At 33.6% G+C, this 19,287-nt stretch overlaps 1 protein-coding gene across 2 annotated transcripts in view; it reads right to left on the reverse strand.

Moving 5' to 3' along the window:
- Positions 1–14,475, reverse strand: part of CDH10 (cadherin 10) — a gene marked incomplete at its 3' end in the record, with an annotated part of 69,987 nt that extends 55,512 nt beyond the window's left edge. For both annotated transcript variants that reach the window (XM_084232862.1, XM_084232861.1), the window contains exon 1: positions 14,233–14,475. In XM_084232862.1, coding sequence (XP_084088988.1) covers positions 14,233–14,463 — 231 coding nt within the window. In that variant the 5' untranslated portion in view covers positions 14,464–14,475. The remainder of the gene's footprint in view (positions 1–14,232) is intronic.
- Positions 14,476–19,287: the final 4,812 nt, after the last annotated feature.

Consider the following 19,287-nt stretch of genomic DNA (forward strand, 5'->3'; position numbering starts at 1 on the left):
AATTCCTGAAAACAGACTACTAATAAAACAATAAAAATCAGAATTTTATCCAATTAATCCTCAGAAACATGTAACCTAGAATTCTGCATGCTATAGAATTATCCTTCAAAAGTAAAGGAAAGATAAGGATATTCTCAGACAAATAAAAATCTAGGAAATTTCTTGTCAGTAAGCCTGCCTTGCCACAAATGTTTAAAGATGTTCTTAGAAAAGAAAGATGATAATAAAGATCAGAAATTCAGATCTACATCATGTAAGAAGCAGCACAAAAAAGGAATAAGATTAGGTTAAATTAAAACTTGTTTTAATTTTAACAGATCTAACAACAGTTTGTTGAAAGTAATACAAAATTATTTAATTGTGTACACTGTATTTGTATGTATACCTCTCTGTTGTGCTAATGTATGCTTGCATAGAAGTGAATGAAACAAAAAACAATGATACAAGGAAATGATTAGAGGAATTAGGATTAGTTTGTTATTTTAAGGTGCTCACACTATGTGAAAGAGGTAGGATTATTTAAGAATGTACCTGTATTATCTGTAAATGTCTATTACAAACTCTAGGCCAACTACTAAAATAAAAAGGTATAGCCACTGTAAGAGAGAAATGGACTCATGTAAAATATTTAATTAAGAACACAAAGGGCAAAAGACCAGTGGGAAGAAAATAGGAGAAAAGAACAAGGGCAGCAAATAGAAAACAGTAACGAATATAGTAAACATTATTTCATTTACATCAATAATCATTTTGAAGATAAATGATCTAAATGTACCAGTTAAATGATAGAAACTGTCAGAGTAGATCAATAATCAAAAATGGACTGTATGATATATGCAAGAAAATCCTCTTATGTATAAAAATACATATAATCTTTTAATCTAAAAGTAAATAGATGGAGAAAAATATACCATGGGGCTGCCCCTGGTGGCGCAGTGGTTGAACGCTGGCCTGCAAAGCTGCCCACAGCCTCTGCAGCACCAGTTTGATCCCTGGCCGCCAGCGAGGGTCCCACATGGTGCACAGACCTCTCCTGCTGCTCCCACTGCTCCCCTCAGCAGTGTATTTCGTCACTCTGCCTGTTCTGTTCCCCGTTCTGGCTCTGGTGAATTCTCTCACCCTCCTGCGCTTCTGACTGTACCCAGTGCTTGTATAAATAAATAAATAAATAAATAAATAAATAAATCTTCAAAAAAAGAAAAAGATACCATGCTCTCACCAATCAAAAGAAGGCAAGAATAGCTATATTAATTTCCAACAGAGCAGATTTCAAAGAAGGAAAGTTATCATGGATGAAAAAGAACATTATATGATGATAAAGAAGTCAATACTTCAAGAAGACAATAATTCCAGTATGCAAAAGCCTAACAACAAAGCATCAAACTATACAAGGCAAAAGTTGGTAGAATTGCATATAGAAATACAGAAATCCACTGTCATAGTTAGAGACTTAAATATCTGAAATACTAGGTGTACTCATTGCTATTCGGATATTGGCTTCCCAGGCCCTGTCATTGGACACAATTAAGGAATATTTGTATATACATATAATATGACAGATATTGACAAAATTGTCTGTACATATAAAACCACTAATGAAATAAACAAACATGATATACAATAATAATAATAAATGTATATGTGGAACATAAGGTGTTTATACCAAGGACATTCCTGAATAAATATTTTGATATGTTACTTCATGTAACACACAAAATAAACACTTACTATATTCTAACTGCTAAGAAATAATACAAATAAAATATTTTACATTTCTATCTAATTAGATCTCAAGATTTAAAAAGTGCCTAAAGAATAGTTAGAAAATGTCTGCTCAGGAAACTTTCGTTCTTCACATATGTTCAAACTTGTTTTGGTACCATTTACATTTTACCAGTTAAAAACAGACTTTTGTGAAGCCTTTGAAATCATTTTAGTTTTCCAAAGGAATTTATGACCTGGCTAGATGCACAGTAATGTAAGATGAGGGATGTATTAGTAGCTGTTGGTTCTGAAGAACTGCTAACGAATTACCTATTTTAATAGGTTCTTGATCATCTTTTTCAAAATTTGATCTAAAGAAAGAAAAAGAGTGGTGTCCATAAACATATTCTTTCCTTTAGAAGTTGTGTATTATGGGAATTTTGCATCAGTAAAGATCTAATTTAAAAGTTTTCAGTGCAATGCAATCTGCTCCCACTTTATCGTGTCACCCATCATAATCAGCACTTCAGTAATCAGCTGTGGATATATTAAAATTTTATATGCTTCCATGCATTTTATTAGTGACATTCATGATGAACCTTGAAGCTGTAGGCACAAAGGGAAAGATATTTAGAAGTGGGAAAAAAACAAGATGAAGAAATAAGAAGAGCTTCAATTAAACTAAGAAGAGATTGATTAGTGTTAAAAGTCACAGGGTTCAGCCGTGAGAAAAATGCTTCAGAGAGTGGAATAAGTAGGGAACTGTGTGACAGAAAAATAAATTATTTTAAGTCAGAGGCCAAGAACGCATTATCATTCAGCTTTGAGTGAAGGTCATTGTAAGAACAATAGAACAATTGAGAAATTGCATGAGAACTGATACAAGACATTGGTTACAATAGCAGGATGGCAAGAAGGAGAAGAGATTACTAACATTAATTAAGTATTTACAATATGCCAAAACACATAATGGAGTCCATAAATTACTATCCAATTCAAATATCTTCATGAATAAAAATGCTGCTATACAGTGGTAGGTTGGCAAAAACAACCAGTTCTCCAGAGACAGGAAGCCTGATGTACAGTGTCTTCCAGTTTCAGAGGAGTAAATACCACACTGTACTCAAAACTACCACCATGGGGCCTCCCCGGTGGTGCAGCAGTTGAGCGCTGGGTTGCAAAGCTGCCCGCAGCCTCTGCAGCGCCGGCTCAATCCTGGCCACTGGGTGAGGGTCCCACATGCGTGCAGACCTCTCCTGCCGCCCGCTGCTCCCCTCAGCAATGTATTTCGTCGGTCTGCCTGTTCTGCTCCCCTCTCTGGCTCTGGTGAATTCTCGCACCCTCCCGCGCTTCTGACTGTACCCAGTGCTTGTATAAATAAATAAATCTTAAAAAAAGTTTAAAAAAAAAAAACAAAACAAAAAACTACCACCATGGCTTCAACTGGCACACAAATATCTTGAAAAATTAACAATGGGCTCTTGCAAATAGTCTTGAGCTGACACCAGCAGAGCATTGCCACTGTGTCTGGTGTAAAAACAAAGGCATAATGCAATTCACAAAGTCAGGAAAGGATAGCGTCAACTTTATATAAGTTTTTCCAGTTCAAAAATCCAGGATGTTTTTACAAAACCAGTTTTCAGGAAAACCAAACAAACAACAGCCACCAAAAAATAAGCAAAGCCCTTGTTTTCTAAATGACTGTGGAGAAAACTGACAGGACCAGAAGAGATTTAACTGGACCAGAAATCAAAATTAATTTGGAGCTTAAGAGAACTCAAGAAACTCAACAGCTAGCGGAATAAAGTCAAATATCCTCTGGGCATCTGGAATGGAGCTTTTGGAAAGTGTCTTATAAATTTCAGCTAAAAAATAACAATGTACAGGCTTCCTCACCATCTGAAAGTAGAGTGTTTTTATTTGGTATGACTTGGTAGGTTATTTTTTGGGGTCTGGGAACACTAAAAACTATTCCATATAAATTAATGGTAACAGGGTTCCCATAATGGAAAAATAACCTAGGAAATCATATCACAGAGGAACATTCTACTCCCAAATAATGGGCAAACCTGTACAGGAAGTTTTCCCTCTTCTTCTTTAAAACACATAAAAGAATTAGCAGATCAAGAAAGAAAAATACCATCCTATCTTTGAAGAAACCAAGTGATAACCCGAGGCTTCCCATATGCAGTGAATTTTAAAACAGCAAGAAGAAAGGACACAAAAGAGGAGGATCTAAGAAAAAGTCGACAGAGTTCAATTCGAAAAAAGTATTTGATATTACATGGCAAGAAAGCATTTTCTCATTTAGAAAAGAGGATGATTATGTGGGCTGAAGCCTGAGTAAAGAAGTTTGGGAGTAAAGGATCAGTTTTGACACATACGCAGCAGTATGAAATGAATCAAACAGACGAGTACTATTTGCTGGGCGCTATCTAAGCATGGGGCTGAAAGAAGAAAGAAATCTACATTTTTAACAGTTCTAGATCTACCCAATTGAGTTGGCTGCATCGAAGTAAAACCACACAAACACCTTGCCTCTTACTCACATCACATCCACAGGTAGCTCCTGTTAAGTACACACACACACACACACACACACAAAACCCCATCCTGCACTCTTGACCCTCCTTCGCATATTGCCTGAAAATAAGTGCATCAGGACAAACATTGTGTTCAATCATAAATAAAGTGGGACCAGATCAGAATCTGTATAATTTGTTACTAGAATAATAAAAAAGCAAGCAGAAAACAGAATGAAAAGATAGTTATAATCAATATAGTCATTAGAAAATTATGATGGAACAGGAATGAAATGTTTTGTTTTATAGGATAAAAACAATGTATATGGAATCCGAAGGTACCATACAGGTGCTGATTTATGTAGCACTTTTTTTTTGAACAATATAAAAATGATGCAACATTCAGGATAATAGGCAAAAACTGTTAAAAAAAAAAAAAACTAACAGTAGCCGGAAAATATATTTCTATATAACAAGGTCCAAATAGTGACAGAAGAATTGATAGGAGATACTACAATAACATCAAAGGGGGTAAAAAAATATAAACTTACAGAATGCGGGAGACTGCTCATGTATAGGGAGAGAATACATATACAAAATGTCTGTATCTCCTCTCAATTTTGCTGGGAAGCTAAAACTGCTCTAAAAAGAGATTTAAAATACAAAATTCAAGGGGATCAGTAGTTAGAGAAACTTTACAGTGGACATGCTATTTTAATGCAATAATCATAGTAATCATCAGTAATGGGACAAGCTGGAATCTTATGCCTAATGATAGGCCACAATGAGGAAAAGAGCATCATTTATATGATCTCCTGCCAAAGATGTATAACCTAAATCTAATCATGAGAGAACGTCAGATGAAGCTAAACTGAAAGACATGCTACAAAATAAATGCTCTGTAATCTTCAAAACTGTCAAGGTCAGGATATCAAAGCGAGATTGAGGACTTTATCAGAACACAGAAGGAAATCAAAGATGAATATTAGACTATTCAGTGCCATATAAGATTGGGAACTACGTCCTTTAGCCATTATGGACCCTATTACAACTGGCAGCAACTGGATGGGGTCTGAGGCAGATGATCGCAATGTATCAATGTTAATGTCTTGATTTTGATGGTTATGTTTTGGTGATGCAAGAAAATGCATTTTGTTCGAAGGAAAGAAACACCAAATTATTTAGTTGTGAAAAGTAAAGAGTTAGAGAAAAAATGAAAGAATAAAGGCAGCTATTTCCAAGAGGAGAATCAGAATACAGGCTGTGTGTCTGTGGCAGGAGGAGGGTGTTTAGAATACAAAAACAAATGAATAATTTAACTACATAATAATAATCAAATACTCATTTAGGAATACGTACTCAAATTGTAAATAACAATTTACATATTTACATGCAACGTAAATTGGTGAATATATATATATATATATGCAACTTATAATAAAATTGTTTCTCAGACATAATAGAGAAGTAATTTGGAAAAAAGTTATGTTAAAAACTATTTAAAATGCTGGAGGAGATATAACCAATGATTCCATAAAAGAAACAAAGATAAGACAAGATGCCAAAACAAAAACTAATTAAAAGTAGAACCCTATATCAGACTGTAGAACAACAAATCAGAATCTGCTCTTTTCAATTAGTATATGTTTATAGAAGAAAGTGACTTTGCAGTTTTGTTACTGATCTGGGGTAATAGGTATTCAAAGCCAAAGTTGTAGACATAGCACACAAAGATTAAAAGTAGTTGCCTATTAAGGAACTGGAGAGAAAAATTGCCTTACTATAAACAAATTGAGATGACTAAAGGAAAGAAAATACGTAAGCAACGAAAGGTAAAGAAAAAAAAAACAGCTATGTGAGATTACAGCCACATGTTGACCCTCACTAATATTTTGAGCCAGATTAAAAATACATGAGTAAACCGGAAAACACTAGGATAAAAATTTAAAAGCAGTCAGATAAAAACATGCTCTCTTCAAGGGAGAAGCGGATTGTCACCTGATTTTCAATAGGAAAACTACATTAATAATCCAGGAGACAGAAATGTACCCTGAAGCAGCTGTCATTCCTAAATTATATACTTGCACAAATCAACTTTTTTTTTTTTTGAGGTGGGAAGTCTTTATTTTGAAAATCAAATCAATATAGTTAAATTGAATCTTAATAGTATCTATTGTTATTGTCAAATTAATGACATATAATGCATGCTAACACCTTGAAACACATCTCCATTCTATGTCTGCCAAGAGACCAAACTTGGTTTGATATTTCCATTCTTTTTTTTATTAAAATTTTTTTGGCAACATTGTTCATTTTTAAACAATATTTGCTTCCCCCCACCTCCTCAGGTGTAGTCCCCATAGAGTTTCCTTCACCAATGCACCTGTGCACCATCACCTCAGTCCCCTGTGCTCCTGCCTCCCTCGCTCTGATCCCTCTCCCTCCTCCTCCTCTGCAGGATGGCTCTGATTTGTAATTGTCTAATTCTCTAGTCTTTTAAATCACAGTTCACTCTACTATAGTCTCTACACCATATTCTCATCTGTTTTCTTTTGCTACGAAGTTTTACAATCATGTAAAAATTATTATTTTATCATGAGTTAAGGAGATTGTCATCTGTACTTTACACATTATTTAGTAATAGCTTACCAAACCCTGTGCTAAGATAACAAAATGAAGATTTGTAACTACTAAGCAGAAACAAAAAGTAACACTATAAAATTACACAAAACTTTAAATTGGTCAAAAGAAGATATAAAAAAAGGAGAGATGGGCAAAAAACCAACAGATGCTATAAATAGAAAACAAACAGCAAATGAAAGATTTTGATCTAAACGTATGAAAAACATATTAAATGTAATAAATATTCTACTGTATTTTTAGAAATGAAGCTAATCATCTTGAAGTTTCACCAGGAAATTATCTCCACCAGAATGAAGATCAGTTGTAAAAACAGAGACTATTTTTAGGACAAATTTTGATAGTCCTTCAAACAAATTTGATACAAAGGGTACACTTTCACTACCTCCTCCAACTTAGTCTGTAATTCTAGATGTTTTGTTTCCATCTCTCTTGAATTAAGATATTTTGTCTATTATAGACTTGAGACAGCAGGGAAAGGTGAAGGAGGGATCAAAACAGGGGAGGGAAGAGCACAAGGGACTGCGGTGATTGATCACGGGTGCCATGGTCGTAGCAGAATTTTGGGGACTACACCTGAGCAGAGAAATCACAAAAATGAACAATGATGTCAGAAAATAAAAAACGCTTTCATGTCTAAAAATTTAAAAATATGATTAGATTATTTCTTAAAAATTAAAATTAAAAAATATTAAATTAATAAGCATTGACTATAATCCTTTAAAATCTTCAGCACTTATTAAAATGTAATATTTATGAATGTCAGAAGTCCATCTACATTAAAGCATTATCCTCAGTTTCTAAACCATTATAGGGTGCTCAAAGAAATAAGCATTATTAAATCACTGAATGAATGATTGTAATGAACAAAGATATATATTCACTTCATTGTAAATAGTGGTTGCTTTCTATGGCATTAACATTCTTTTTTTAAAAGATTTATTTATTTATGAATACAAGAACTGGGGTACAGGCCAGAGGTCGGGGTGGGATTCACCAGAGAGAGTGGGATACAGAACAGGCAGATTGACTGAAATATACAGGACAGGTCTGCTGTGCCATGTGGGTAGCTCCCTGGCCATCTGGGGATTGAACTAGTGCTGCAGCGGCTGCAAATAGTTTCATAGGTTGCATCTTAACTCCTTGTACCACCAGGGAGGCCCCCTCTATTGCATACATTCTTTCCTATAACAAAAATATTCTTCCCCAGTCACATTTTCATGTGCTTTCACATTTTGTATATTTGTTATTTTAAGACCAGTGCAATTTTACCTTGTATTAAAGATATCTTAATTTTTTTTAATTGAGGCAGCATTGGCTTACAATGCTGTATATGATTTAGAAGTAGGATGATGCCAAACCCACCAACAAGGCTCCTATAGTCCTCTACCACAGTCCAGTAAGCCTCCTACCCACTCTACCCCTCAATATTCTCCTCAGGTAACCCCAATTCTATAATCCGATTTGTACAGTTTGTTACTGTTTTTATTTTATCTGACTCTGTTTCATTTCGGTATATTCCAATTAAGTGACATAATCCAGCATATGTCTTTCTCCTTCTGACTTATTTAGCCTAGCATAATGCCCTCAGTCCATCCATGTTATCACAAACGGCAAGTAATATTCCATTGCACATATATGTCACATCTTAATCCACTCACCTGTCTTTGGGCACTTAGGCTGTTTTCCATGACTTGGCTATTGTAAATAGTGTTGTATTGAACATGGGAGTGCATACATACCTTCAAATTAGTGTTTTGACATTCTTTGGGTAGAAAAAAAAGAAGTGCAATTGCTGGATCATATGGTAGATCTGTTTTTAATATTTTGATAAATCTCCATACTAGTTTCCATAGGGACTGGACTAGTTTACATTCCCATCAGAGTACAAGGGTTCCGTTTTCTCCACCTACTTGCCAACACTTATTGAAATGCGAAATTCTCACGGTGTGAGTTGGTATCTCATTCTGGCATTCATTTGCATTTCCCTGATGACAAATGATGATGAGCATTTTTTCATGTGCCTTGGCCATCTCTCTGTGTTCTTTGGAGAAGTGCCTGGTTAGCCCTCTGCCCATTATTTTTTTGGGTTGTTTGTTTTCTTTTTGTTGGGTCATATAAGTTCTTTGTAGATCTTGATTATCAGTCCCTTGTCAGAAGTCTGGTGTGCAAATAGTTTCTCACACTCAGTATGGCGTCTTTTTGTTTAACTGATAGTTTCTTTCAATATAAAGAAGATTTTTTGTTTGCTATAGTCCCCATTGTTTATACTCTTGTTTCTCTTGCTGTCATTGATGAATCCACAAAGTCATCATTGAAGATTATGCTGTGGAGTGCTTTGCCTATGGTTTCTCCTCTGTATTTTATGGTTTCCAAGTTTTTAATTGGTTGATTTTTGTAAATGGTGTGAGACAGTAGTCCAGTTTTCACTTTTTGCTTGTGGCTGCTCATTTAATTTTATCATTATTTCCCAATTGAGCCTATGCTTATCTTTGAAGTTCAGGTGCATATCCTAGAGACAGCAGAAAATTGGGTTTTGTTTTCTGATCCAACCAGTCACTCTGTGTCTTTTGATTGGTGAGTTTAGTCCATTACATGTAGGGCAATTATTGATATATAAGGGTCTGTTACTACCATTTTGTTCTTAGCTTTCTGGGTCTCTCTCTTTCTTGATTTTGTTGTTTTGTGATTGATCTCTTTTATTTTGATAGGAGAACTCCTTTCAGTATTTTTTGTAGGGGGAGGTCTACTGTTGGCAAAATCCTTCAGCTTCTGTCTGTCTGAGAAGGCCTTTATTTCCTCACATGATGGAGAGTCTTATAAGGTAGATTATTCTTGCCTGGTTGTACTTACCTGAGTATTTGAGTATATGATCCAATTCTTTCTTTGCCCAGAGTGTTCCCTCAGAGAAGTCAGATATAAGTCTAAATGAAGGTACTTGTGTAGACTATATGAATTTTTTCCCATGATTCTTTTTATAGATTACATGATTCTTTCTTTGTCTTGGACTCTTGGAAATCTTACAACTATGTGTTTTGGTCTCATTACATTTAGGTCATCAGGTGTTATTTTAGCTTCAGGGATTTGTATATTTAGTTTCTACTCCAAGTCTGGGAAGTTTTTCTCTGTTGTTTCTTTGAATAAACTCTCTGTTCCCTTCCCTTTCTCTTGCCCTTCTAGAATAATCTTTATTATTATATTGCTTTTCCTAATGGAGCTGGGAAAGCATTAGAATGACTAGGTGGTTCACACAGAATCCTAAATTGCTACACCTGCTTGCTTGTACATTTGCATCACTAGGTAAGATTAGTCATTCTTTGAAGTACTTTCTCATTTACCTCTATATCAGTCCTAGTCCAACTCCCATCTCTCTTCTAGGAAGTTCTCTACCTCTATGTTGTTTGATTTATGTCAAAGGCCATGTCCCTGTACTTTGCTTTTCTCTGTGTCCCATCAGAAGCTCAACTCTCACAGATGAGATCAATCCATTCATAACTCAACTCTATCCCTACTCTTCTGGAATCAGTATAATCAAGCACTCACAAACCAGATTTAGTGTTAAGCTTATGGTGCATTTTTGTAAATAGCAACATAACTGGTGTCATGGAAAACTGAAAAAAAACTCAGTGGTTTTGAAACTTTTATGGGGTATTTGGAAGACACAACACTGAACTGAGAAGTTCACTGGTAATACTTAATTTAAACAGCAGCTAAAATAAGAAATGTTCCTTTATAAAAATGTCTATAATAGTACACATTCTAAAAACTCAACTTCCTACTTGATAAAATAACTTTTACTGGGCTGAGATTTAACATCTTAATTTAAAATTCTAAATTTAATAGTTTTATGTAATGTATAAATGCATAAAATATATCTTTGAATCTGAAGTTAGTGAAATTACTAACACTGAAATCTGGAATTTACATGAATTGGCTTTTACCTATTTTAGATTATAAATAGGAACTCAAAGGTTTGTATATTATATCCCAACACAATTAGTTCCTTTTCTATATTGAATCTGTCAACGAGAAACTTAAATTCATTTCTTCATTTTAACTTTTAGTTACAATTACTAGGAGTCATGGAATGAATGCATCCAATTGCCAACACAAAAACAAAAATGGTAAAAAAAATGATGATAATAAAACAAAATATTAAGTTTATATAACTGATAAAATAAATTAAGAATTTATGGGCATCCCCTGGTGGTCAGCAGTTGAGCACTGGGGTGTGAAGCTGCCCGCAGTTTCTGAAGCACCGGTTCAATCCCTGGCCCTCACTGAGGGTCCCATATGGTGCGACAGATCTCTCCTGCCATGCCTGCTGCTCCCCTCAGCAGTGTATTTTGTCAGTCTGCCTGTTCTGCTGCCCGCTCTGTCTCTGGTGAATTCTCTTACCATCCTGCACTTCTGATTGTACCCAGTGCTTGCATAAATAAATAAATAAATAAATAAATAAATAGAATTTACTACATTATGTAAATATTTAAGAACAAACTTCAGAAAATTTGAGAAAGTGTTCCTTCCTTTACTACTCTTCTTTTTTAAGAAGAAACTGAGAATTCAAATATACAAATATATATTAAGTACAAGACACTGATAAGTAAACAAAATAATGTAAATCCCATATTTTCATTTTCTTTACTGAAAAGAACATCAATCTTCAGTACAATGGGGACAAAATTTTATTGAATACATAATTATACACTATCTCCAAGAAGGAAAATGAGAAGAGTTTTGATAGAAATTCATAATACCATAATAATAATTTCCCAAGTTTCATGGCCATTACACATGCACCTGTTATGATACATTATATTTGGATACAGTCTACAGAGCAACTTTATGTGAAATTTAATATACTTTTATCTCCAGAGATTTCTTTCAATTTTTTGCTAAAAGTCAATCACTCAACTTTCACATAATCTTCATTCCAAGAGGATTATTTGTTAAATGTTCTATATTTGAAAAATGATGGATTGAAATGTAGAATTTAAAGATATTCATCTCTGAAACCCCTTGCTTGGGAAGGTAAAGAAAGGGGAGGAGGTGCTATCTGGTACATAGGAAAATTCTGAAAGGTCAATGTTGTGATTGCATCACTGAAAAAGGAAAAAGAAGCTACACCAAATAGATTGTGGTTTAGAATATACTTGAATGATTTAGAGAAAATGTTTTTTGGTTATTGGCTGCTAAACATAGAAATGCTCTGAGTTCATTATTGGTTGGCTTGGTTTCTTCCTGCTGTGCCAGTGACAATTTAGGCACTGAGTTGTCTTTTTATTTTTCCCCATATATCTTTTTTCTTCAATGGGTTTTTAAATACCATACTGCATAATGTAATTAAAGTTTAAAAGGAGTATTTTGAAAATATATGAACCTATAACATGTATATATATAAACTTATATATATATAAACTTATATATATATATATATATATATATATATATATATATATATATATATAACTTCCGTTGACCTGGAAGTTCAGGACATATTATATAGAAAGAACTCATGAACACATCCCATACATTTTGTTTGCTGTTCCACTTAAGCAATTTTTGATGTGCTTTTATAGAAGAGAAAAAGGAAGAACAAAATGTACATCAAGATGCATATATGCATATATTTTAAATATCTAACAGCTTTAATTAACTATAGTGATTTAAAATTCTTGACTAGTTTTCTTTACCAAAGAATCAAACACTACTAAGGGATTCTGGGAATTCAATTCAGATCATTTTAATCAACTAAATATTAAGCACTACTCTAACAACTAGAGATAAAGTGAGATATGAAATAAAGTTCTTGATCAAGGTGTTAATATTCTTTAGGAAAGGACAAATGAAGTACATAAGAAGTAGTTGGATTGTCAGGATGTCAGGAGAGTATATAAGGTAATGATAATTCAATTCACCCACATTTATTAGATCCTTATTAAAATCTAGATGATGAAAAATAGATGCAAAGAAGTCAAATAACTGCTATGTTCTGGAAGACCCAAAGGAACTGCATTATAGTTTCCGTGGTCCAGACACCTGTTATATCTTTGTCTGGTTGGTTTCATAAACTAAATGTTGCCTATTGGGAAAACCATAAAATTTGCTTTAACCCTCTGATCTTAGGCATCCAGTCTGAAGAGACCTAGGATAATTTCACCACTGAATGCATTCTGGTAATATTGCTTAGGATGCTATTTCTTTTAATTCTCATTGTTGTCAATAAGATATTTAACCTTTCTGGTCATCCTCACACATTGCCAATCATTTTTTTTTTAATTAAAATAATGGGAGTGTGAGAAAACACATCAAAATATTTTAAAATCAATGAACATGTATTCTCTCAAAAGTAGTCTCTTCTTAGAGGTCAACAAGTAATTTCTTCTTTTAGCACAACTTTAATTATTTGAATAAAGCTGTCAAAGTTAGGTTATTGCAAAAGTCACCAACAAAGTAATGTATCCATCAAAATTTATACCATTAAAATATGATGTTTTGATGTGATTTTTATCTATTCTCTTCTCATTAGTGTGCTTAAACTCTTTTTTTTTCCTTTGACATATTTTCCTAAAGGTTCAAAAAAATGATAATCTGTTAAAATGAATTATTTCTTAAGACATTATTTATCTTCATTTGGATTTAGATTGTGGCAAGAAGGAAAATTGGAAATTAATACAATCTAATATAAAAAAAGCATTTATTGTTACTTGTATATCCAATTCTCATTCCATTACTGACCACAACTAATTTCCTCACTAACTTTTATAATTAAAATAGAACAAAAAATCTCTGTATTGCAAAACACCATATTGCAATACATAAATTGCTTTTACATGCATATATTGCTATTTATTTTATACTTATATCAATGTATCCACAGTGGGACTTAAGAAAAAAAATGAGATATCTCAAATAAGTTTTCTTATAAATATACAATTTTGGAATCTAGCTCACATTTTTAATATTTGCATTCTCATTCTGCAAAAATTAACTAAGTTTTATATATCTCTCTTCTTCAGAAAAGACAATAGCAATATGATTGCTCTATAGTAAATATATCGTATACATAGTCATTGTAAATGACTATATTGACACACACTTCTCTTACTATCATTTATTTCTAACTACAGATTTTTCAATTGCAAATTTTAATCCATGATTTAGTGGGCAGAATTCATTCTAGCAAATAAATTGCTATATTCATGCCACAATTTTTTTTTAAATATAATTTACATTCCATCAACAAAAATTATTTTAGGGTAGCTACAAATCAAATTTATAAGAATGATTATCTTGGTGATTTTCAAATTTTCCCTCCTGAGACAAGAAAGGAAAGAAAATGTTTGCCATTTCAATGCAGACTTACCTTGCCGACGTATTGATAATCAGATCCTGTATATTCCTCCAGTAAGAAAAATTGATTCCACATCCAACCACGTTTTTGACGATGCAGAATTTTGCCATCACTCCTCGGTACCCGTGTACCTAAAATTCTTTGCTGGGGCACAGGAGTCCTTCTGAACACCATTTCTGGAGAACAGAAATGTGGCAGGCATACCCAGAGTAGACACAGTAGCAAAAATTGATATATTGTCATAGTTTGCTTTTTGACAATTCTCAACGTGGATGAAGAAAAAGCAGTCCTAATTTGTTGATATTACTGCTTTTCAACTGGTTTCCAACATTTCATCTATGTTTTGGACACATTTTCAAAAGCTTCAAACTAAAGAAAGAAATAAAAAAAAAAAGTCAGTTGACAATTTTATGAACATCTCATGTCATTTTAAAGTGACAAAGATTTATTAATAATAGAAACCAAAATATTTACTTTCCTTCTTTTACATAATAAAAAGATTAGTTTAGTTTCAGGAAACATTGCTTGTTGAGTAACATGTTTACAATTTAAGAAATGATAGTTGTAAATAATTCCTTTCAAACAAAGTCTAAGGAAAAGATACATTTAGGCTTTTATATATTTTTTTCTTTTGACATTTCAACAGCTTTCAGGAATTATAATCCCTATAAAGTGTAAAGATGCTGTTACTTTTGTAAGACAACTTTTCTAGAGTATTTAGCATGCATTAAAATTTTGAAAGCAATTTAGTGATATAAATAAACTACAGAAAACAGGAAACATGCATCTTTTGTACAACATAATGATATTTAAATGTTTTTTTAAGCAATATAATTTCTTTAGCTAATGTTGCTCAAAGGTGAAAGAAAAGACAAAAATAAAAATAGGAGAGTCTTTGAAGACCTCTCCTCTCTTTTCTCTTAGGTTGATCTGTGGACATCCTTGAGTTTCACAGAGTAGGAAAAAAACACCACTAGAGTAAATCAATATGAAATACAATTAGTACTACTGAGTAGAAGGATTTATTCATGTTGTCAGTTATGCCTTTGACACATTGCACAATTTGTGCATCCACTAACTGCACCCACTGCCACTAAGCCTGCTTTGCAACTATTTTAGCAACAGAATGTCCCAGTTAACTCCATTAAAATGTAAATCAGATTATGTCACTTCTCTTCATAAAAATCCTTCAATGGTTTCTCATTTAAACTTTGATAAAATCCAAATCCTAACAAGAATCTGTAACTCTGCTCTCACTTTCACGTCTGCTAATCAGTTCTCTGACCTCATGTTTTATTTCAATCGCCCACTTCACGATTCCATACTGACTCTTCAGCCAAATTGTTCTCTTTGTCTTAGTTTGCAAACACTTCATATGCTCTTTTTCTCAACAAGGAAGAGCTGTTCCCTCTGCCTGGAATGCTCTTCTTATAGGTAGGTACCCACTTAGGAAGATGTCCTGCTTCTTTCTTTCATGTCTCTCTTGAAATGCAACCTAACATTGTATAAATACAAAGGTACAACTTTTGTTATATATTCTTTCTCCTTGCTATAATTCCATGATGGAAGGGAATTTTGCTCTTTTCTGCTGTGTTCACAGCGCCTAGAATAGACTCATGCACATAATAAATGCTCAGATTGAATGAACGGATCAATTGATTCAGAAGCTTAATACAATTATGTCCTCCGTGTATATATATATATACACACACAAACAATTATGTATGGAGATACCGTAATTTTTAAAATGTGCTCTATGGATTGAACTTTTTGTTAGCTCTGGCTTTAGGATATAAAATATTTGTTATAAAAATTGGTTTGGGCGCCAAAAAAATTGAGGTTCCACATGTGCAATGTGGCAATGCCTTCAAAAGTACTCCAGCATTTACAGTGATGCTTTCATTTACAATAATGTGTAAGCAAATCTGTTTATTTGTTGCTATTTTATTATTAAGAAGATTTAAAGGTCAATACAAACTTGTTTTAGAAATAAGATTAATGGTGAAGCAGTATTTCCTTGGAGTATATTAAATGACAGCAAAGCTCTCCGTAAGAAGTGAAGCATTCAACATGATAGATGTAAACTGCATTAAAATACGTCATGTAATGCTATACTTGGAGTATAGAAATTATCTGATGCATAAAATGATTTTACATTACAGAGCAGTGACTTTACAGAAACTCAAAGTGACTGGATTCTAAGAGAACATTTACCAAAACATGTTTGTCATTTTATTCATCAGGACATTCTAGATGGTATTCTCTAGAAATAAATTCTGTTTCTAAGAGTTAGGGGAAAATTTGTATAACTGAAATTTTCTCTTTTCTATAAAAGCTTTACAATTTATTGAAACAAGAGCCACTCTCATTTCATTTCCTTTTTATTTGAAATACTTGCTGGCAACTATATGCTATATTGGTGATAATTTTTAATATAATTATAACTTTATTTTTAATTTTAGAAGCCTAAGCCCCATATTTTGGAGAGCGATTAATGGAGATGTTCTTAATAAAAGTTTTTAGTAAGTAATTGGGGATCCACATATACATGGGATTTTTTTATTTGTAGTTCAAATTTCTTGCATTTATTGCTACATTTTCTGAAGAATTTATAGAAAAGGGTATCATTATATACCGATTTAAGATAACTAAAATACATTTAAATATATTTTACTCAAAGGTTATTTGATAAAAGCACTTCAAACAATTCAAGATTAAATAACATGAGATGCAAACATTTGTAATTTTTATATTAAATTGATTGATGAAATTTCTTCTTTATTCAATTGGGCTTTTGGTGCCATATCTAAGAACCTTTGCCTAATTTAAGTTCAGAAAGATTTTTACTTATTTTTTTTGGAAGTTTATAGTTTTAGTTCTTACATTTAGGACTATAGTCCAATTTGAAACAAATTTGATATGTGGTCCATGATATGAATTGAAGATTTTTGTTTTACATATGAATATTCAATTGTTCAGTATCATTTGTTTAAAACACCATCCTCTTTCTCCATTGAATTACCTTTGTGTTTTTGTCAAAAATGTTATCTATAAGTTAAGTTTATTTTTAGACTCTATTCCACTTGATCTATTTGTCTATCTTTATAGTTAATCACACACTGTCTTGACTATTTTAATTCATAATTCTTAAAATCAGACAATGCTAGCTCTCCACTTTTAATTTTATTTTAAAATTTGATTTACATATTTTAGGTATTTTATATTTCCATATAAATTTTATAATTACCTTGCAATTTAAAGGTAAAAACCTATGGGAATTTTGATTGAGATTTGCATTGTCTCTTTAGATGAATTTTGGGAAAATGGACATCATTGCAAGCTGACTCTCCTTAACTAGGGACACTGTATATCAATCTCTCCAACCTAAGGAGGGAGAAAAAACTGGCAAACACTTGTGACGTTCACAGTCCAGAGACATGTGCTCACTAAAAGACTGAAAACTAATGGTAGGCTTGCCTGACCCATACCTAACCATTCCATTACTAAAAGGCTATGTATAGCATTTCTATTTCCAGCCAGTATCATCTCTGACTCTCAAAAAAAATGATGACAAGTTATACCAAAAGGCAAAGACAAACAAACAACAGAAACAGTAAGCATCAGAACCAGACATGACAGAGATGTTGGAATTACAGAGTGGGAATTTTAAATAACTGATAAATATGCTAGATGCTTTAATGGAGAAAGTAACAGCATGTAAGAATGTATGGACAATGTATGCAGAAATGGAGATCCTAACAAAGAACTAAAAAGAAATTCAAGATCTAAAAAGCACTATAACAACAACAAAAAAATGCCTTTGATGGGCTCATTTGAATAAAGAATTTAATAAAGAATAAAGAATAAAGAATTGAATAAAGAATCACTGAGCAAGAGGATATATCAACAGAATCATCTAAAACCTAATGATTTTCCTTAAACCTTTATCCAATCCTACAGAATGTACAAAGAGTTAGCTCCAAGGTAAACAATGGGCTTTGAGAGATTGCATTGTTTCAATGCAGGTTTATCCTTGGTACAGAATTCTGATGAATAATAATGAATTTAATCTGGGAGGCTATGCATGTGTGGATGTAGTGGGTATGTGGGGCATCTCTAAAATGATAATTGACTACACACAAAATGAAATAAAGATAGGAAATTATGTGAAATAAATCAATAGTTCATTTGTCCAATGTCAATTCATCCTAAGTTTGTTCTAAGTAGATAGAAGTCTATTTATAAGCCTTTTCAAAACATTGATCCTTCATTATAAATAAGACAAATCATCATTCTTCCAGTAACCTGACTCAAAATACAGAATGTCTTTGATGCTTCCATTTAACCAAGTAAAACACTTTCTGGGCACTCCCCTGTTTTTTTTTTTCTTCCAGACTCTGAGTTCTGTCTTTCATTCCCCAATGTGCCACTGCAGTATTTTAAGTCATTTTATGCAAAAGAGTGTACAATACCTACTTGCACGCTTTCTTAACCTTTTTTTTTTTAAAAAAGATTTATTTATTTATTTTATACAAGAACCAGGGTACAGGCCAGATGCACAGGAGGGTGAGAGGATTCACCAGAGACAGAGCAGGGAACAGAACAGGCAGACTGACGAAATACACTGCTGAGGGGAGCAGTGGGCGAGACAGGAGAGGTCTGCCACGCCATATGGGACCCTCGCCGGCCGGCGGGGATCGAACCTGCACTGTAGAGACCGTGGACAGCTTCACAGCGCGGCGCTCAACCGACTGTACCACCAGGGGAGGCCCACGCTTTCTTAACCTTAATCTTTTTTTATTTAAAATATATCCTGGGCCACCCCTAGTGGCGCAGGCAGTTTAGCGCCACGCTGTGAAGCTGTCCACGGTCTCTGCAATGCAGGTTCGATCCCCGCCGGCCGGCGAGGGTCCGACATGGCGTGGCAGACCTCTCCTGTCTCACCCACTGCTCCCCTCAGCAGTGTATTTCAGTCAGTCTGTCTGTTCTGTTCTCTGCTCTGTCTCTGGTGAATCCTCTCACCCTCTCGTACATCTGGCCTGCCCGGGTTCATGTATAAAATAAATA

This window comes from Talpa europaea (genome assembly GCF_964194135.1).
Source record: "Talpa europaea genome assembly, chromosome: 5".
Lineage (NCBI taxonomy): Eukaryota > Metazoa > Chordata > Mammalia > Eulipotyphla > Talpidae > Talpa > Talpa europaea.